Below are 22,445 nucleotides of genomic sequence, written 5' to 3'. Positions count from 1 at the left end.
TGTGAGTTTTATTTCTGGTGAATGGACTGCTTCTTATGTAGTGCTTTTCTACTCTATCTGAGCACTTTACACAATGTGTTCATTCAATTTTTGTAAGCACTTCCTTAAAAAAAAAAAAGTCACACACATTCATACTCCAATGGATGCATTGGAGAGCAAAGGGGTTAGTATCTTGCCCAAGGATATTTGGCATGATTAGAACAGACTGGGATCGCACCAACAACCATCCAGTTAGTATGTGACCTGCTAACTGGATGGTTGGTGTTCTCCACCAAACGTACGCTGGCCAGTTTTCACACATGCACTGCAGCCATGAGTTTTTCTCAGCTGGCAGACTAACTGCCCCAGCCTCACTTTAACTCATGGCTCATTCTGTAGAAAGCATCTTTTAGTTACTTACTTTACTCATAAGTAAGAATCATGGATGATGTTAGCCGTCTTATTGCATGGTACTCAACAGCAGATGGATTTGTGCGTGTCAGTGTTTCAACATTTCGCTCGATTGATCTATGAAAGCTTGGACTTGTAGTAAAAAGTTGACCATTCACATCCTGTCTTCCAAACCAAGCACAATTGTTTAAAAGGAAAATATGTCTTCTGATGCTTGCAGTAATGATATTTTTATTGGGTACTTAGTCAACCTTTCATCTGTAAGAGGAAAACAATAAAAGGATTAATAGCCACACCCTCATGCTCACGGTCAGTTTGAATGATCAAACAGCTGATAAGTGGCTTTCAGTGTGGTGAAATGCAGGAAGTGATTTCATTTAAACACACACGACACAAACTGTCAGAGTCCTACACCGCCTGTGTGACATCACAGCAGTGTTTAGACAGTTAATGTCCTCCTGAGAATTTCTTTCTCAGTATTTATCATTTAATTCAATTCACATATCGACGCTGCGCCTCTGTAAAACAGTGTGTTTCAGTGAAGCTGTGCACAGCTTCACTGAAACACACTAAACTTATGCCACATTCCAGATACCTCTGAACTCGGATGTCAGAACTTGTCACTCCTCAGTTAACACATTCCAGAAAAAGTGTGGAAAAACAGGATCTGCTTTGGTTCTTTGGCAGGTAGAGAATACAAGACATAAACCACAGATGCAGCACTGTGAAAACCTGGTTTCTGCACCGCTCAATTCAAGGTGCTAAAACCGTGTGCCCACCAGCTCACCCTCATCTTCACCAGACTCTTCATCTCTCACTGGATCAGGCAGCCATCCCATCCTGTCTAAAATCAGCCACATTCATCCCAGTGCCGACGAAGTCTCCCATCTCCAGCCTGAATGATTACCGCCCTGTGGCCCTCACACTGGTAATCATGAAATGCTTTGAGAGACTAGTCCTTCAGCACATCAAGGATTACCTCCCCCCAGAATTCGACCCCCACCAGTTTGCATACCGCGCAAACAGATCCACAGAAGACGCCATCGCCACAGCCCTCCACGCTGTGCTGAGTCACCTAGAACAGCGGCAGAGCTACGTCTGAATGCTCTTTGTGGACTACAGCTCAGCCTTCAATCATCCCGGACATCCTCATCATCAAACTGGTCACTCTTGGCCTCCCTCCTCTCACATGTGCCTGGATAAAGGACTTTCTCACAAACCGGCCCCAGACTGTAAGACTCCGCCCTCATCTCTCCTCCACTTGCACACTGAGCACCGCCTCCCCACAGGGCTGTGTGCTGAGCCCCCTCCTGTATTCTCTCTACACCCACGACTGCAGTCCGACCCACAACAACACTCTCATCATCAAGTTTGCTGATGACACCACGGTAGTCGGACTCATCTCGAAGGGAGTCGAGGCAGAGTACAGAGAGGAAGTCCTGAAGTTGGCAGCATGGTGTTCAGAAAACAACCTGGCACTGAACACTAAGAAAACCAAAGAGCTCATTGTTGACTTCAGGAGACACAGCACTGACTTAGCCCCCCTCTACATCAACGGGGAGTGTGTGGAGAGGGTCCACACCTTCCGGTTCCTTGGTGTCCTCATCTCTGCTGACATCTCCTGGACAGACAACATCTCAGCAGACGTCAAGAAGACCCAACAGCGGCTGCACTTCCTGAGAGTCCTCAGGAAGTACAAGCTGAACTCCAACCTGCTGCTGACCTTCTACCGCTCGTCCATTGAGAGCCTGCTGACATACTGCATCACGGTATGGTACGGCAGCTGCACCAAGGCAGATAGAGTGAGGCTTCAGAGTGTGGTCAAGACGACACAAAAGATCATCGGCTGCCCTCTCCCCTCCCTGATGGACATTTATTCCTTCCGTTTCCTCCAGTTCCTTCCCAAAGGCCATAACCACCCTGAACTCACACATGCACTGATAACACATATTGTAAGCTAAATATAATTCCCTCCATTTCTTTCTGTTCTGGAGAAACATCTGCCTCTCCTGCCCCACACCTCCATTTTTCAAACTTTTACAGTGGGTGGAGACGAGTTAGGCTCAAAGCTGTGAGTCAACAGAAGATGAACAGCTGCAGACTAGTTAAGTAGGATTATCAGACCAATGATTCCAAAAGAATGCATCACAATTTTCTGCTCAGCTGGATGTGAATCTGTAAGGAAAACTGGAATGACGCTGCTAAATACAGACACGGTGGAGAAAACCTGACGTATCTAATCTATAAAGATCCCCGTTAGTGCCCGCCTTGGCCTGGGTTACCTTCCCTCCACTCACTCATACATGTGCCTACAGTGTGCATTATTTCCCACAGAAACATCCCAGCTAAAAAATAAGAACACCTGCTGGCAGGTAACGACCAGCCGCCATGCTGCCATCACTTATTCAGTTAAAGGCCACATTGCCTGTCACAGCACCTCCCTGTGGTCACATATAGAACTGTGCAGGCTGTCACAGCTTTTAGCAATCATGCTGCACCTTTGTGAGAATGTATTTCCTCTGTATTTACATTTTCTCATATCCTACTTTTTGTCCTGATAATTACATAATGTCCCATTTCTACATTTCTCTTTCCAGCCACATACAGACTACTGTCTACACAGCCCTTCACCAAATCTCAGCATAAGGCCGTTCTTTCTGATTCTGGAAGAACTGTTAAAGCACATATCATCATGTACAGTTAGGAAGAGCAGATCCCAGCAAACTAACTACGGAGCAAGGAAGAGTATGTCTGAGTGGGACACATTAATAATGCTGACACGAATTTACAAACTCTGCAGGACAGATGTTCAGTATTTTATCTGAGGACTATTTTCTAATCCTGGAAGCTAAAGTGTTTAGGATGTCACGTGTCCTGTATCGTCTCTGTAATCATATTTGTGCAGATTTATTAATCATGTTCAGGTCCACACGATTTCTGCGAGACTCTGCTAAAGACAATCAAATGTGGGGCACTGTGTCTGACGGGTGGATCAAACTGTGTATGTCCAACTCAGAGACAATCACCATGGGAAAGGATTTCCTGCTCCTGTGTCTGACTTTTAACTCTCAGCAGTGAGTTCTGCCTGACTCTGGCTCAGCTGTCCTGGAAAGTGAAAGCAGTGCAGAGGGCCTCAGGGGCCCTCGGGGGTCGGAGGGTGTGGGGGTTGGGTGCATTCTCGCCGACAAACAAACCAGCTCCTTAACGGCCAACAAGCACGTGACCAAGCGTCCTCCACAGGAAACAGTCCCGTGACCTTTAGGGAAACAGTGTCGGGGTGGAGGGGGGGGCCTTTAAGACTGTGACAGGATGACGGCAACGAGGTGAGAGCAGGGCGCGCGCAGCATCACGACGATCCTCACAGGAAGGACAAAGAGGAGGAGGAGGCGTGGCACACGATGGGCGCGTCATTAACGCACGGGCTCGTGCTGATGTTTATAATGACAAAGAGGCGCGAGACGTTAAACCTGCAGGACTAGTTAGTCTGTGACAACGAGGACCGGCCTCTCCGCTCCGCCCAGCACCGCCCGGCTGGCTCCACGCTGCCTGAGCGGGCAGAGACACGCACCGTGGCTGCATGCAGCAGGCACGGAGTCATAACACGCAAACAGATATTGCCACGCGGTGAGCCACGAGCAGATCTGCGGGATGATGAACGGAGAGCGGATCACAGCAGCCGGAGGAGACACGCAGGGGGCCGCGGGGAGGACGCTCCGGTTCCAACGGCCGCACGGTGAGTGACGGGCACGCGCACTGCGCATGACCGGGATGTAAGAATAGCAGCCTGGTTATGTAATAAAACACACACACACACACACTTCCTCTTATTTCATTCATTCCCACAACACAGTGTGTGCGCGTGCGCGTCACCGTGACGCAAACTGTGGATAATGTCATTGATTAGTGAGCAGAGGGCGTTATCATCATCATCATCATCATCAGGAATGCTGTTAAAGCCAATTAGCGTGCGCGCGCACACACACATTATATAAGGACTGTGATATATCGGGCCTGCTGTGAGCGCGCACATATGGCACAGCGCGCGGAGCTGCTGTCAGGCATGTGCTGGGTGGTGCTGCTGGTTTGATAAGACACGACCCGCGTGGGGAATGGAGTCCAGGGAGCAAAGCGCGCATCCCATGCGACGGCGGCGCGTGCGGTGTGAGAGCACAGGTGAGGTTTGTTTCCCTCATTCAGAGAAACGCACGCACTGACCCTCCCCCAGGTCGCACACGTGACTATTTTTGGTGAAAACACCTGAAGTCTGGCTCGATGGTCACGTGAAGTGAGAGCCGATGCAGGACCGGACCCGCTGTCTGAGAGGCCGCGGGCAGAAATCCGAGTGTGGGCACCTTTTAATGCTGGAGGAGTGAAAGAATGGAGACCTGGGCATAATTAATAATTTAGGAAACGGTGGAGACTACTTTGAGCCTGCGGTGTCGGGCAGCGCGTGCTCACACGGCCACTTTTCTTTTCACGGTTACAAAACCGCAGTTGAACAGCAGCAGGTCCTGTCTTTGGACTCTTTACTTATCAATGTGTGAGCGATGGATGTTCTGCAGCGTGGTGGCGTGGGTACAGCTCACTGCATGGTCAGCACGTCTGGGCCTTAATCGCCACCGTGTCAGTGCTGGGTTTCACTTCTGTGATAAGAAGCAAATATGTAGTTGAGAGCAGGATCATCTGCAGTACGTCATGCGGTCAGGCCTGAGGAATGGTGACTGATGTACGCCGTGCTTTTTTTAAACTTCAGGCCGTGGTCATGTATCAAACCAACAGCAGGCTGTAGCATGTCGCTCATGTCTAAAAATATAGTAAAATTGAAATTTCCTGCATGATTTTGGTTTCACTTCAATTAATGACGACAAAGTTCACGTCCCGACTGCAGGGAGGTCTTTCCACTCTGAGGTCTGTTTGGTCAACAGCCTGAGAAACTGTGGCAGCTTGTGTGTGACTGAAGCTCTGTGATGGTTTCCTTCGTGTTGACATGATTCAAGCTCGCTCCGACTGTAACGTGTAGGTGTGCAGCCCTTTTAAAAGACGTGTTTATGTTGAGTTAAGTATAGCAGTGAATACTTGTCTCTCTCGGCTGGTTTGCTCTGTCATGGATGTAACTTGGTCTCTGGTCCAGTCCTGGGTGGGTTTCTTTTTTAAACTAATAAATGTGACTTTTGTCCACTCCAAGCTGATAAAATTCCCAAAGGCATTTTTGGTCTCTGTTTTCAGTCCTGACTAAAATGTAACTTTTTGTATAAATCTGAAAACGCCGGCTGAGGAGATTGGAGTTCCTACGGCTGATACACTGCATGCCTTTCACACAGCTTCCTTTCATGAAGGAAGGAAGAGGCATGAAGACAACAATGCTTTGCTGGTTTTCACTGAAACTCTTAAGAAATCTGACTTGTGGATGGATTCAGATTGTGTCCAAGTTCAGTCATTTAGAAATAATCAAAGACCGAGGATCTTTGCCGTGCTCGGTGTAAACCACTAAACTACAGAGCCACTAAAATATTAATGAAGTACTCAGGCCTGAAAATAAACTTTAAGTTTGCAGAAGAGACGTAGTCTTTTTTTTTTTTTTTTGAAACCTCGGTAGATGAAAACTGATGAACTCTGACCTCAGATTCTTTGGTTTTTAGTGTTCGACTCACTGTTGAAGAAAACTGTGACGTGGGAACAGGAAGCGTGACTTCGTAGGAAATGTTCTTGCTCAACTTCAACTTCTCAGAGCCGTTGATGACTTGAGCAGATGTGCGTTTCACATGTGACCCAGCTCCTGTTTGCTCACTGGGAGTTTCAGCAGAGTAAACATCAGCATGCCGCTCGCTGCAGGAGCTGCTTATGTTTAGCCTCCTCTCTTTTTATATGTTCTGTCAGTAATACACATCATTAATATTTTAACTTGTGTGTAGAAGCTATAGTCAGACCCAAACCACCAAAATGACATGTTTTTCCTTTATTTAACTCTCGTTTATTTGCCCCCAAAATTCAAATAAAAGTCAGTGATAAGATAAGATAACCTTTATTAGTCCCACACGTGGGAAACAAATTTCCCACGTGTGGGAATCGATGGATCCATGTTTTTGTGACCGTGGGAAGCTCGAGTACTCGCCGAGAACCCACGCAGACATGTGGACAACACGCAAACTCCCCACAGAACTCCAGCTGGCCACTGGTGCAGTGGTGCAGTGGTTAGCACCGCTGGATCACAGCGAAAAGGTTCTGAGTTCAGTTTCAGTTCTGTACAAAGCTTTGTGTCTGCTGCAGCGTGCAGTCGAGGACGGTAACAGGATGTAGTGTGACGGGTGTTTAATCTGAAGATGCCTCCCTTGGACTGTGTGCAAAGGTCCACCTGTCGGTCTTACCTTAGATAAGCTTTCTGTTTGCGTTCAGGCTTTTATGTGTTTATGGCAGCATCGCGCTGAGGAGACGAGTGGAAGCCGTCTGTCTCCTCACTCCTCAGAACAGCGCGCCGTCCTGTCAGCGAGCTTGCAACGCCTGTTTGCTGCCGTCCTGTCATTTACTGCCATCTTGTGGCCACTGTTGGTTACTGTCTCTGAACGCTAGCTTTGACAAAAAAAAAAATTGATATCTGTAATAATTAATTTTTGGGAGCTTGACAATCATGTCAGGTAGAAGTCGGATTCATACTTCGACCTGACCTGACTGAAGAGCTCAGTTTCCCTTCTCGCTTCCCTCTTAATCTCTCTCGCTCGCCCTCGTCACGTCTGGTGTAATGTCTGCTGAGCGCCGTTTTATGCACTTACGGTAAAGCAACATGTAGACTTCAGCTGCATAATTATTATAACGTCCCTCCTCCTCCGTCTGTCTGCGTCACTCTGTGAGACTGAGAGCAGGACAGGAGGAGCTAACTCAACTGTAAATAAGAACAATCTGCTGAAAGGAGATTAGATAAACTTTTTTTTAATGTTGCTTAACTCACAAAGGAATGACGTTCAGCACCGTGCAGCAATCGTGAGCCAATTTCATTTCTCTATATTTTGCCGGAAAATGGATGTAACGATTTATTGAAGAATGTTCAAAAAGATGCATGGAATAAAAACATATAAGGCAAAAAAGGATTTCTGTGAATGTAAAATGAATATTTTGGTATGATCGCCTTTATTTCCCAGCAGTCTGAACTCTCTCAGGTAGATTTCTGTCATTTAAGTGTCTTCAGTCATTTTTCTTCAGGCTTCTAGAAGGACGTTCAGAGCTCTTCTCAGGATGTTTCTGCTTTTTGTCCTGTCCTCCATCAGGATGATCCCACACTGCTGTAATAACGTTGAGGTGTGGACTCTGTGGAGCCCAGTCTGATGGCAGTGTTCCACTCTGTTTTCCTGCCTGGGTATATTTTTACTGCATGTATTCTCCTACCCCCAGTCGGGTGCTTTGCAGATGGCTTTATATGGCTGCTGCATTTAGAAGTCCATCAGTTTTAGCAAACACCACTCGCTCCACTGCAGCCCGAACCATGACAGAACCTCCACCGTGTTTCACAGATTTCTGCATGTAATTTGGCACACGTCGGCCAAGGGCTGCACAATTACTTGTATTTCACTTCCCAGAATTAAATGAGCCATCAAAGCAAAGGCAAGCCAATCACTCCCTAAATAAGCTGCCGACCACCCGTCTACATGAGCCTATCACAGCCTTTCCCTGCTCCATGCAGTGCGAAGCTTCCTGCAACAGTAACACTGAAAATGTATCCATGTCCGGCACTGCAGACATGGTGTTTGGTAATACTTCATTTTTAAGGCAGCTGATGTTAAACATGAAGGCATCACATGCACAGAGTGCTGCAGAGTTGCGTCTGCAGCACAAACAACACCAAACTTCTTCAGCCAGCTGAGGGACTCCATCAGCAAAGACTCCATTAACATAATTAATGCATTAAAGCCAACGATGCAGTGCAGCTCAGACGTGCTGAGGTCACCAGACTCTTTTACAGCAATGCAGAGATTTGTTTACAGTGTAACACACATTTTGTTAATCGTGACAAATATTTGTGGTCTCAGTATTGATCACAATGATGGCGATTATCATTTAAGCTGTAACCGTGCAGTCCTACCTCAGCCTCTCCTCTGGGGTTTGTCCTCGGTTTCTTCATTTATTTATTTATTTTTTAACGACACGCTGAACACTTTGCTTAGATATGCTAAGATTTTATCCAACAGCTCTTTGGAAATGAGTTTATTGGTGCAAACATACTGTTTTATGCATGTCAGACGGTGTGGTCTTTGGCATGTTTTGTGACACATGAGTCGTAATAAAGTGCCTGGAGTTGGGTTCACTGAATGATTCATTGGTCAGCAGTTAAAACATTCCTCTGAAAATGTTCAGGTACAAGGAGTGGACTGAAAATGGCTGAAATAGCAGCAAAAAGAGAGAAAAAACCTGTTTGGCTCCTTGGAAGCAAAATCAAGACGTGTGCACAGCCCTGTAAATCACATGAAGGTGGATTAGTGATCTTTAATGCAGAAAGGTCAGGATGTCCAGGCACAGTCTGATCATTTCAGTCTGATCCACTCATTTGTTAATGCATCTTTTGTTTGGTAGAGTTGTTTTCCACACATGCAAAAACATGGCTGCCTCTAATAATTACATTTAAAATACATTTAATGAATTTTGTGCAGCAGGAGTTTGGATTTTCTGTTCTTGTTCCTTTTTAATTACATTCACAGTCATTAGTAATCCCCTGACCCCCTGCTGTGTGTGTGTGTGTGTGTGTGTGTGTGTGTGTGTGTGTGTGTGTGTGTGTGTGTGTGTGTGTGTGTGTGTGTGTGTGTGTGTGTGTGTGTGTGTGTGTGTGTGTGTGAGACAGTCAGAAAGAGTAGTTATCTCAGGACTGGATTTAAATACAACAAGTCAGTCACCACCCACATGGTTGATATTAATGAAGACCTAGGTCATGTGACACACACACAGGGCTCGGCTGCTTTCATTGGGTGTCAGCTGATAGAATCACAATAGAGCCGCTCAGCATGGTCGTTACCCGTTTGTCACGTTACACCACTTCCTGTGTGCCAGGGCAAAGTTTACCGCAGCACATGGTGATTGGTGGATGACCTCATCGTAGTGTCTTTTACTGACTGACAGGCCAGCCGACCAATCAGAGGCACCGCATTCTCTGGCACAAACCAAACAGGTGTGTTAGCTGTTGAAGTGCTGCTGAAGCTCCTCCCACTCTGATGTGGTGTGAGAAAGTTCAAAATCTGAACACAGCTGGGAGAGCGCCTTTATCCCGTCCTCCTGTTCACACACACAGACGCGCACACACACAGCGTAGATACAGAGGAGAGGTTCACACACACAGACGCACACCTGGCTGTTGAAGCCATGTCGCAAACACTCACTCAGAATCCTCTGGAGAAGACCTGGGGTCCATGGATGCAGAGCAGGCTGAACAGACGGAGAGGCTGTAAGTACACAAGCGCACACATGCAGCACATGTGTGTACACACACACACACACGTTGTTTCGCTGTGACGCCTTATTTTGCTTTGACATGCTGATACTTGTGTTTTCTTCAGAACAGCTTGTGTGGATTCAGCAGATGTGTGTGTGTGTGTGTGTGTGTGTGTGTGTGTGTGTGTGTGTGTGTGTGTGTGTGTGTGTGTGTGTGTGTGTGTGTGTGTGTGTGTGTGTGTGTGTGTGTGTGTGACCTGACGGCCATTCACCCTAAAGGGTCGCTGTGTGATTGCGTGCAGTGCGGTCAGGACAGACTCAGATCGTCAACAATAACACGAGAAATGTGCATTTAAAGAATTTTTGTAAAGTACAAAGTGAAACTAAACATCTAAAAAAATCACAATAACAAAATATTTTGATGGAAACGTTTGAAAGAGTATGAAAACCAGGCTGTTGGTGGACTTGGACAAGTGTGTGTGGCGAGGCTCAGCCTGCCCAAACGGGCGTTTTGCCCACCCAATCAAACGTCAGGACCACATGGTTTTGTTTTTGTTTAACCGGTAGCGCAGAAAAAAACACCAGAATCATTTCTAGCTTCTGATTGGGTGGCAATTTTCCGGTCTTCACCCCCCCATTAAAGGAAAAAATTCCCACCACAGTCAGTGCAGGAGTGTCTGACTCTGACCTCAGAGCAAGGCAGCAGAGCGCTCGTGTAGCTGCTAATTCTCTGCTGTAAAGTCCACATTTCTGCTGCTGATGTGACATCTGTATATATCTGAGGAGGAGTGCATGCAGAGGGCTGTTGTGACGGAGCTCGACGGTTGGGGTGAGCTGAAAGTAAGATCCCACACCGAGCAGCTGTCAGAAGAAGAAACAGACGAATGTCAGGTTCCTCTGAGATCTTCCCTGAAAGCATTCACTCAGATGTTGCAGCTTTGTAAGCATCAAACAGGCAGCCTAACAACGAGGGGGCGACAGCAGCAGGCAAACACCTGACCTAAAGCTGAGCTCAGACACACTAAAGAGGAAACTCACTGTTCCTCACCGCATGTGAACACCTTCCTAACCAGTGCTGTTTCTCACTGCTGCTTTCTGAGTCTGTGCTAAAGTTTTTATTTGTTTTTTTTATTTGGATCCTTTACCAAAGAATACGTGTGACATTTTCCCGTGTGACTGCCCCGTCTGTGCAGTCAGTGTCTGCAGCCTGCGGTTGGAGCTGTGGAGGTGGAGATGTCACAAGATGGGTCTGAGTGGTTTTAGGATGATTTATGCAAAAGGACTCATTTTTTGGGCGGGGTCTTAACTTCACATTATTTTCAATCAATAATCAGGTGAGATGTATTTATATACAACAGACACAAACACAGCGTGCTTTACAAAAGCCAACAACAGCAAATAAAACAGAAATCAAAGAAATCAGATATACTGCTGATGTGGAAAAAGGGTAAAAAGAAAAAGCCAGTAAATGAGAAGAAAACGCTGCATGTATTTAAAAGAACAACAGTAAGCTTCACACTGAATTCAGCTACACTTCCTACTTAAACTACAGTAAAGTGCAGAAACGGGGGAAACAAACACGGATGAAACTGAAGAGATCACAGAAGAGAGAAGCTCGCCGTGAGCTTAAAATCACCTCCTTTCTGTACGGCAAACGTGTTTCTGTGTCTGTGGGAGGAAAGATTACAGCCTGTGACTCTGAAAAATGACTCGCGGTCAGACGGTGTTCCTTCTTATCACCAGAATAACATTTAGTCCAGCTCTAACCCTCAGTCGTACACTTGTACTGACGTCACAGAGAATGAAAGCTGCAGTCAGAGATTGTTTACGAGATGAGCCGAACATCGTTGTGTTGTTGCTGCCTCTCCTTCACAGCCACGCTTTAGCTTCTTCCACTTAAACTTTTCACATCCAGCTTTAAATCAAGATGATGAGCGTAAGAGATGAGACCGAGGCGTCAAAGAAACGAATGAAATAAAAATGAAGTAGTTTTAATGTCTTTGATACATTTTAACACAAAAAACACACATTAATTTATAAACAGTTAATTAAATGTATTTATTTATTAAAAGAACACCCAACAATAGAATAGAATAGCTTTTTATTGTCACTGTTACAAGAACAGTGAAAGGTAGTTTGGCATCTCTCCGTGTGTGTGGAGTACACAATAGCGTAAGTATTTACACAATAACAGACAAATTTACATTTACACAAGAAAAAGATGTGCAAGTTACACATACACCTGCAAACATACACGCACATACATACATATGTGTATATATACATATATGCATCCGTACACACACACACACACACACACACACACACACACACACACACACACACACACACATTTCCACATACACGCTTACATCTATATACATACACATACATGCCATCTAACTAGCAGGTGCATTGAGAGGTGCAGTGTGATCAGTGATATTGCACATTGAGTGGGGGGGTGCTGTTGGAACTATACTAAATAATGTTATAATAAATACAGTTTAAAGTGGTAAGGGTGTTGTTTGCATTGAAGTATAAACAGAAATACGATTTATAAATAAGGTGTAATGTCCATGAGTGTTGGCAGTGCAGTTATCCTCCAGTCAGGGTGGAGGTAGGGCATGTTTGACAGCCTGTGGGTAAAAACTTCTGTTGAGTCTGTTTGTCTTTGACCTGATGGACCTGTAGAGTTTACCAGAGGGGGGGGAGTGAGTGTCCAGGGTGTGAGGGGTCCTTGATGATGATGCTGGCTTTCTGCTGAAGTCTGCCAGTATAAATGTCTCTGAGGGGGGTTAGTGAAGTGCCGATTGCCCGCTCTGCTGCCCTCACCACCCTTCCTTTTGTCCTCCGCGGTGCAGCAGTTGAACCAGAGTCTGCAGCAGTGAGTCAGAAGGTGGAGCTGTAGAAGTTTACTAGCAGTCTTTGGGGTGATTGGGCCTGACGTAGTTTCCTGAGGAAGTACAGCCTTTGTTGTGCTTTCCCTACCTGGTGGGAGATGTTTGTGGACCAGGTAAGGTCGGCCGAGATGTGGACTCCGAGGAACTTACAGCTTTCTACCCTTTCTACCTCCTCCCCATCAATGTAGAGGGTAGAGTGCTCAGATCGCTTTGTTCTCCTGAAGTCGATTACCATCTCCTTGGTCTTGTATGGGCAGAAATCTGTGCCATCAGAAACTGAATTTGAATAAGTTAAATTTGAATTTGAATTACTCGGATTGAATCTGAATTGTAACTTGAATGAAAGCTTTTGAAAACTGAATTTGAATTAGTCTAATTTGAAATTGAATTTATGGTTTGAAAATGAATTGATTTGCTTTGAAACTGCATTTTATCCTTTAAAAATTCAGCTCTCGAATAATTTCACATTCACTTCTCACCATTCAGTTTCAGTTCTACAATTCAGTTTTTTGGGACTTACATCCGGTTCCGGTTCAAGCGCAGATTAATAGAACTACAGACTGATAGCGTTACTGACGGAATCTACAGCGTCTTGAGCTGAATTAAGACTTCAGAAGTCATTCGTCATGTCGAATGACCAGCGGATAAACTCTCAGGTTGGTAATAAATGTATTACATGTATAAGAACAAGCGTCATGTTAACAATTGATAGCCGTACAGTAACCTTTATGCTTATTGTAGCTGCTAGCTAAAAACGCTAATTTAGCGTAGTTTGCCCTGAATTCAGCTTTGACAAACAAATATGATCGACTGTTTCTAGTAGAATTCCAAAGTTGTCATCTTGTACCCTGTTAGAGCCCTGTATGCTTGCAGAGACCCCTACAGTAGGGAAACATGCAAAACAGTGTCCAAACCTTTGTATTTGAGCTTTATTTATGTCTTACACAGCATCCCAACTCTTTAGCTAACTTAATAACTTTAGCTAAAGTGAATAGTTAGTCTAATTCATTAGTGCAGCGTTACTGGATCACCTCTGTTTGAAGTGATATAATATGATATACAACTATCACTGAAACAGCAAACTTTGTAAATAAACAAACAACACTTCTCATTCTCTAAACGTTTGGCCACAGCTGTAAATTACACTATCAGTGCTTGTTCACTCTTGACAATAATTACATTTCTAAATTCTCTTTGTGCATTTACAGGTAAACAATATCTAATATTTTATCTAAATGACTGCTTTGTCTTTGAAAAGGTGAAGAGCCTGAGGCCGGTGACACTCAGTTCTACTCTAAGTACATCCTTACGGTGGCTCACAGGACAAGGCGACATTCCTGTTCTGCCAGAAGAGAAGAGAAACTTCAGAGTCTTCATGAAGTTCAACCACACCTGTCATATGGAATATGACAGGGTCTCAAACTCCATTCCTCGAAGGCGGTGTCATGCAACTTTTCCATGCCCTTGATAACTGGAGTTTGAGACCCCTGCCGTATGGTGTTTATGCAGTTTTCACCCCACAGTTACAGCATGTCTGACTGCCTGTTCAGCATATGCAAAAATATATGATGAGTTTAAGCATGTGATGACAAAGGCCTTCCATTATGGTGTTTGTCATCACATATCACAGACATCTGGATGATCATTTGGAATAAACAAAAAACAAAAACTTGTTACTTCATCTTTTATCTTTATTATTATTATTGTTCTTATTTTACATTTTTCATTGTTAGGCATTGGGTTTATTTGTAGTAGTCCTTTCCAGCTTCTTTCCCTCTTCCATGTTACTGTGTCAGCTTGTCAGCATCTATTTGGGGTTGGGAGTGGAACAGGAAGTAAGGAACAGAAAGTGCCATTTAAACCAGGAGAGGTTCTTATATTTCAGAAGAAGGATTAATTCAAAAGAAATGACCTCAATGCCATATTTTATTTAGGAACCCTAGAGAGCACTTTGCAAAATAACACATTCTTATAATTTCACCCTCAGATGAGCCAAACTACGACTGTCAGGGAAGGTGATGTAGGTACAGAGCATGTGAGAGTGGTTAAGTTGATGTCTCTTGTCTAGATGAAGGCACAGGAGGGATCAATGGCACGGCGTAGAGATTCAGTATCTTCAGTCTTCAGTGGACACTCCATTTCTGGCACAAAACACCTGTAAAAGATGGTCGATTTAGGAGGTGACCCGACACCTTCAGCCTGTCAAACATAGCAATGGAGCAGCATGTTTAAAAAAACAACTAATAAGCATGCACTCAGTACCCTAAGAATTATTATGGTAGTTAAACACAGTGATAGTTGTATATCATATTATATCACTTCAAACAGAGGTGATCCAGTAATGCTGCACGAATGAATAAGATTAACTGTTCACTTTAGCTGAAGTTATTAAGTTCGCTAAAGAGTTGGGATGCTGTGTAAGACATAAATAAAGCTCAAATACAAAGGTTTGGACAGCGTTTTGCATGTTTCCTTACTGTAGGGGTCTCTGCAAGCATACAGGGCTCTAACAGGGTACAAGATGACAACTTTGGAATTCTACTAGAAACAGTCGATCATATTTGTCAAAGCTGAATTCAGGGCAAACTAGGCTAAATTAGCGTTTTTAGCTAGCAGCTACAATAAGCATAAAAGTTACTGTACGGCTATCATTTGTTAACATGACACTTGTTCTTATACATGTAATACATTTATTACCAACCTGAGAGTTTATCCGCTGGTCATTCGACATGACGAATGACTTCTGAAGTCTTAATTCAGCTCAAGACGCTGTAGATTCCGTCAGTAACGCTATCAGTCTGTAGTTCTATTAATCTGCGCTTGAACCGAACCGGATGTAAGTCCCAAAAACTGAATTGTAGAACTGAAACTGAATGGTGAGAAGTGAATGTGAAATTATTCGAGAGCTGAATTTTTAAAGGATAAAATGCAGTTTCAAAGCAAATCAATTCATTTTCAAACCATAAATTCAATTTCAAATTAGACTAATTCAAATTCAGTTTTCAAAAGCTTTCATTCAAGTTACAATTCAGATTCAATCCGAGTAATTCAAATTCAAATTTAACTTATTCAAATTCAGTTTCTGATGGCACAGATTTCTGCCCATAGGTCTTGGCTGTGTTCAGATGCAGATGCAATCATATGGCCCCCTTTAAACAAGCACTTTGGCGACAGTGGGAAGAAAAAAGTCCCTTTTAACAGGAAGAAACCTCCGACAGAACCAGGCTCAGGGAGGGGCGGGGCCATCTGTAGAGATCCTGCACTCGAGGAAGTGTGCAAGTCAGTGATTAAACAGAGTGCTAGCATTGTAATGTAGTAGCTGGAGTATTTTGCAGGTTTGTGTCAGTATTTATTAGACTGATATGTTTTTGAAATGTTCGTCATTACGGCTTCTTTGAAACGTCCGTGTGTTTTCCTCCTCGCACACCTGCACTGGTCACCTGTAGTCACCATCTTTGTGTTTGTACGTTTCAGCCTCGGTGCCCCAGTTCACCAACTCCCCGACCATGATCGTGATGGTGGGCCTGCCGGCACGAGGGAAAACTTACATCTCTACGAAGCTCACCAGGTACCTGAACTGGATCGGCGTCAAAACCAAAGGTATCGGCTGACAGGGCGGGGCTAAACTGGAACACCAGGTCGTCGTCACACAGATGGAAACACATCTGTTAGTGTGAGGTGTTCCCTCTTTAATGTACCGCAGCTCATGTTCAGAGGTGCTGCTCTGTTTGATGCAGGTTGGAGTGATTTCTGTAAACCTTCAAACAGACGTGCTCGCTCTGACTGAGCAGCAGAGTAATAAAGTTTTTCAGGTCAAAGGTTTGTGAATAAACAGGCATGTTACAGAGATGGAGACCAGAGCAAAGGAACTTTTTGGCCGCGGTGTTTCTGGCTGTCCGGAGGCTTTATTTGGTCTGCTGTGTGTTGCCAAAACACTTCCAGGGCGCTGAGGCCTCCTCAGGACTCTGAAGGTGCTGTGTGGTATTTGACACCAACATGTTAGCACAGGGGTGGGCAATCTCAGTCCACGAGGGCCGGTGTCCCTGCAGGTTTTAGATGTGTCCTCGAACCAACACAGCTGATTTAAATGGCTAAATTAGCTCCTCAACATGTCCTGAAGTTCTCCAGAGGCCTGGTAACGAACTCATCATGTGATTCAGGTGTGTTGACCCAAGGTGAGATCTAAAACCTGCAGGACACCGGCCCTCGTGGACTGAGATTGCCCACCCCTGTGTTAGCAGCACATCCTTCAGAGGATCCTCACACTGTCAGATTTCAAGGATCTACAAAGTTCATTACAGTCAGCATGGATCTGATGAGCCTGTTGATGACATTTAAATGATAGTAAGGAGATTCCCATCCTCCTCCTCATGGTCATAACAGCTGGAAGCTGTGCACATACTAACAAATCATTTATCTTTCTTCTTCATCAATGCAAAAATCTGTTATTCTCCATACGAGTTTTCCATCTGCAGTTCTGTTCACAGTGAAGCTGTCCAGTTTTATGGAGCAGAGCTTGTGTATAGAGACCGAAGCAGATGTTCTGTCAGGCTGTAAACATGCTTATGTCTGCTATGAAGTTTTAACATGGGAGTCTATGCAGGGGTGTCCAACTCCAGGCCTGGAGGGCCAGCGTCCTGCAGGTTTTAGATCTCACCCTGGGTCAACACACCTGAATCAAACGATTAGTTTGTTACCAGCCCTCTGCAGAACTTCAAGACATGTTGAGGAGGTCATTTAGCCATTTAAATCAGCTGTGTTGGATCAAGGACACATCTAAAGCCTGCAGGACACCGGCCCTCGAGGCCTGGAGTTGCCTACCCAGGGTCTATGGCAGAGGTCTGCAACCTTTAACACCCAAAGAGCCACTTGGACCCAGTTTCCACGCAAAAGAAAACACTGGGAGCCGCAAATAATTTTTGAAATCTAAAATGAAGATAATACTGTATTGTTTTTTGTGCTTTTCACAGACAGGCAGTCACAAAGCGCTGTACACAAATATTAAAATAAACAATACAATCAATAGACATTATACACAATGTAAAAGACCAAATGTAAATAATGTAAAGAATATAAAATACGTAGATCAACAAAAGGCTTGTTTGAACAGAAAGGTTTTTAACTGCTTTTTATAAGAATCCACAGAGCAACTAAGGTGTGCTGCTTATGAAATCCATGAAGTGCTACAGAGAAAATTACATTTTATTTATGTAATTAACACATTTTGAGAAAAGAGTAATATGTAGTGTACAGGTCAGCACGTACATTCTGATAAAAGCTCACATTTATACAAAAACATGGCCTTTATGTGTATTGCACATGCCTTCGTTCAGGAAGAAGGCATGCCAATTATTCAAGGTCTTTCTCTCTTCTAAGCTGGAAAAGAAGTGGTCTATAGGGCCTTGCTGTCTCCAGATGAGTCTATATTCTTACAAATGAGGTTCCACTGTTTAGTGAACTCTATTAGACCCCTGTTGAGAAGGACCTCTGAAAAGAATTTGCATTAGCTATAGCTTTTAGTGACTTCACCTATTTAGTGACATGAAACCAGGACAACATTGTGAGTTTCAGGTCAATTGCCCTAATTTAGAAGATCATCATTTAGTTGGGAAAAACTGTTTACTCCTCTATGAAAAAAGCCCTCCGTAAAGCATCTTACAATTCATCACTGATTGAAGAATATAAGACCAACCATAGGTTTCTCTTCAGCACTATAGCCAGACTGACAAAAAGACAGAGCTCTGTTGGGCAAAGCGTTCCTTAACTAATAATGACTTCATGATTTTTTTCACAAATAAAATTTTAACCATTACAGAAACAGGTACTCATAACAATCTCACAGACGTATCATCACAGCTGGACTGGCCATCGGTGGGCCGATGGTAATTTTTCATTTTTATAGGCCGATGTTGTTGTGTTTTTTTCTGCTGTTGTTGTTGTTTGTAACGTATAAACAATGAAAGGTGGTGACTGGCCAAATGCTCATGATCGACTCTGGGCTGGAAAAATTACAGCCGAGGAGGTCTGATGCCTTTTAGGTGACATGAATGAGTTGAAGAGAAGTTATGAACTGTTTCCGAGAGACAAATAACACCAGGATCCTTTTCTACGTAGCTGACAGCTGGTAGCTGTGGAGGGGCAGGTCTAACAAAGTTTTGCCAGGGGGCCAAGTAGGGCATTAACAGGGAAAGGGGGGCACAAAGAAATACTTCTTTCTTATTCTCATTTAAAATGTCTAGCTTTTAATAAATAATCTTACAACCAAAGTGGTGAAATGCATAGAAATCATACATATATACCAACAAGAAAGTGTACATCACTATCACAACAGTGTTTGTTTTCTTTCAAAGGCTTTATGGCTTTACCAATAATACCTGGTGGGCCGGTCTCTAGTCAAAATGCCTGGGCCGATTATTTGTCCCAGTCCAGCCCTGAGTATCATTATGTACAACTACTTTAAAAACTGTTGATATTTATTTAGACTATTTTTCTCCAAGTGATCTTTCTGAGTTAACTTCAGTAATAACTTCCTCCAAACCATCAACGTGTCTTTTAGGCCCCATTGCTACAAGACTGCTTAAACAAATCCAACCAATTATTAATCCTTCAATCTTAAATATGATCAATTTATCTCTATTAATCGGCTTCAGCTTAAACCATTGTTTAAAAAGCCATCCCTTGACCCAACTGTTTTAGCTAATCTCATAAATTCTGGAAAGAGCCACCTACATGTTCATTCTTTTTCTCTGAATTTAAACCAGTTTCATTATCCCATCTTACTGATATAATAATGCAGATGAAACCAACTACGTGCCCCTTGGGTGTTTGTTTTTTTTTTTTTTTTTTTCTTGTCCGCCTGTCCCCTACGCCATTTCTCAGAGATGTGCTGAAGACAGTCGGCTCTAACATCCTCGCTATTGTCTATCTCAAATGGAACTGTTCCTCATTCGTTTAAACAATCTGTTGTCCATTCACTTCCAAATAAACCTGGTTTGGACCCGTCAGTTCTTGGCAATTTTAGACCAATCTCTAAGCTGCCAATTATCCTCATAATTGGTAACACACATAATATTCTGGATAAATATCAGTCTGGTTTGGCCTTTCAGCACAGCCTGCTCTACTGAAGGTGTTCAATGAGTCTTTTTAGCTCTGACTGAAAAAGTGTTTTAATGATGTGTCTAATTAGTTCCCAGAACTCAAAAAAAATTATGGAAAAAGAGTAAAGCAGTAAAAATGACTAAGTTAACAACTTCTCTGTACAAGCTCATTTGTTCCCAGAACTCAAAAAATTGGATCAAGTTTACGAAGATGACCAAGCAGCAACTTACTCATTTTGACACTGTACAGCCTTGTTGGTTCCCAGAACTCAAAAAATTATGGAAACTCGTTGCCTCAAAAAACTAAAGTTTACTTAAGATGACTGTTAGGACAACTTATACATTGCAAGTCTGCAGCATTAAGAATAACTTTATCTCTTATACTAATTGTTTACCTACTGACAAACATTTCAAGTTCAACTAAATGAAAAAACAATTTGTGGTAACCTGAATATGATTAAAATAATTAACAACAATTTTGTAATGATGTTAAAATCTTTTTTTCAAAACAACAATTACAACAGCCAACATACTGAACACTGTTCTGAACAACAAACAATTATATTGCCATCACTGTTATAATCTTACAATGAAACAAAGTTTCAGATGTAATTATTCTGAAAATAAGTTTAAGCCTACCACAGTTTGTTTTGCAAAATTCTATAATCAAATAAAATATTTATTGTTCTGTCACAAGTGCCTTGTTTAATGTGTTTGGCGGGCGTGGTCTGCAGTGTTGTATTATTTGAAGGATGCTTGTTTCCAGTCCAGGCATCACGCACCTGACTGCATGGATCACCCGATCCAAATGTCGCAGAAGAAAGTCTTTAACTTCCCTTCAGTACAGTTGAAGTTGTTGGGCTGTGAGCTTGAACCTGCAGGCGACCATCTTCACTGACCACACCATCTGTGACGGAGGACCAGCTGTGTTGTCCTGCAAGCAAACAAACATATGTGGAAATGAACTTAATGGTCAAAACAAAGAGAAAACGACTGAAAAGCATGTCCATGCAAACATCGTCCCAAATTGTCAGTTCGACCACCACCCAACATACAATAATGTCAGACTTCATTTTAAAAAGGGCCCAAACCTCGATGCGCACAAAACGATTTTGCAAATCTTGGACTTTACTATATACAGTGTGGACTTTCTATCTTTTGGGGAGGACTGTAATGCTGTCATCTGTGTTGTTTGCGGGCGGTTTGTAGTTTTCAACATAGTTGTCTAATAACAGAAGACAGGAGAACAGCTTCCCCAAACAAAGCACAAATAAAACAATAAGTAATGATCTAAAGGATCCGAAGATCCATTAATTGGCCTATCTAATATTGAACCAAGTCTTACTGATGTCTTTCTGTCCAACAGCAGGAGTGCGGTCCCGATCGGCCTCAAAGACAGTAAGAAGCCAGCAGAGGAGAAAAACAGAACATTGATTTGATCCTTAATGGCTGTGCCATTGTAACATAGAGTTGGCTTATTTTTAAATAAAGCGATTTGAAAAAATGCCACAGATGTTCAAAAGCTAAGATATAATTTCCGAAAACGTATTTTTATGTCTGTGAAGGTTCTCAGTCATCCAGGAAAACATCTTAAAAGTTTATTTTGTGACCCAGAAAAAAGTAATAAGTTTTTCAGCGGCGCTCCTCCGCCATTGCTTTGAGCACAGGTCTGACAACCGCAGCGACAAATCGATCCTCCTTTTCCCCAGACTACCCTTTCTGGGTCAGTTAACTTTTAAGATATTTGGCGACAATGTAGCTATGTAATCCCAGATATCTACTTAATTTATCAAAATATCACATATTTGCAAAAGTATCCCCCCCACATCCCACACCTAGGACAACAGCTACACCTCCCGGAATTTTGTCTGGGCTCTTATCGCACTTATTTATTTCAAACGATCAACAGAAAATTTCACACATAGTTTTATGTAAGGTTTTTAAGGCGTGGTGATAATTTTTAAGTAACATGAGCCCAGCGACAGCAGCAACGCTAGGCTAACACTAACTAGCTAGCAAGATTATAAACCTGGTGCTAAACTAAGAGAAGCCACAAAATCAGTTTGAATAAGAGTAAACATTTACTCACCACAGTCAGTGTATCAGGTAAAGATCCACAGCAATGACAACAATAATATCTTGAGATGGTTTGCTCAGGATATTCCAGTGCACCGTGAACATGCGGACTGATCCGAGAGGAGGAGGAACACGTCATTTTCAAACACATCTTTCATCCTTCCGCACTGAGAAGGCAAAACTTCCAGCTTGGTGTTTCTAAGTTAAGACAATTCAAATAAATGGAGTTTATCAGCCTTTTTGCATAAAAAGTACTGGTAACTTATTTAAATTGAGTTCTAATAACAAATTGATAAAAATTGAGTTCAGCCTCACATTGGACAATAGATGAGTGCAGCATTTGACACTTTCGACCACTCTTTGTGAAACCATCTGTCCTCTTTGGAGTCCAAAAAATGTGAACATTGGCATATTTGCACATAAATTCTAACATTGGCATCCTCGAAGAGTGAATCCTTTATCTGCTGTTGTGATGCGGGCTGTGAGCTGAAAAGCTACAACCAGCTGCATCTGTGAAAAGGATAAAGGATGAAAAGCATGTCCATGCAAACATCGCCGGGTTCGCCGTGATATG

At 43.3% G+C, this 22,445-nt stretch overlaps 1 protein-coding gene across 4 annotated transcripts in view; it reads left to right on the top strand.

The window, feature by feature from the left end:
• The first annotated feature begins 3,673 nt into the window (after positions 1–3,673).
• si:dkey-96f10.1 (6-phosphofructo-2-kinase/fructose-2,6-bisphosphatase) overlaps positions 3,674–22,445 on the top strand; it is a 28,186-nt gene continuing 9,414 nt past the window's right edge. Inside the window, exons 1-2 of one of the 4 annotated variants that reach the window (XM_031729074.2) lie at positions 3,674–4,123; positions 16,173–16,298. In XM_031729074.2, coding sequence (XP_031584934.1) covers positions 4,039–4,123; positions 16,173–16,298 — 211 coding nt within the window. In that variant the 5' untranslated portion in view covers positions 3,674–4,038. Of the gene's footprint in view, positions 4,124–4,422; positions 4,564–9,582; positions 9,812–16,172; positions 16,299–22,445 lie in introns of those variants that run through there. The other 3 variants (XM_039605067.1, XM_039605066.1, XM_039605068.1) reach the window with 3 other exon arrangements.

This window comes from Oreochromis aureus, linkage group 20, assembly GCF_013358895.1.
Source record: "Oreochromis aureus strain Israel breed Guangdong linkage group 20, ZZ_aureus, whole genome shotgun sequence".
NCBI lineage: Eukaryota > Metazoa > Chordata > Actinopteri > Cichliformes > Cichlidae > Oreochromis > Oreochromis aureus.
The sequence above is the reverse complement of the archived record's forward strand: the minus strand, read 5'-3'. Positions and strand labels throughout refer to the sequence as shown.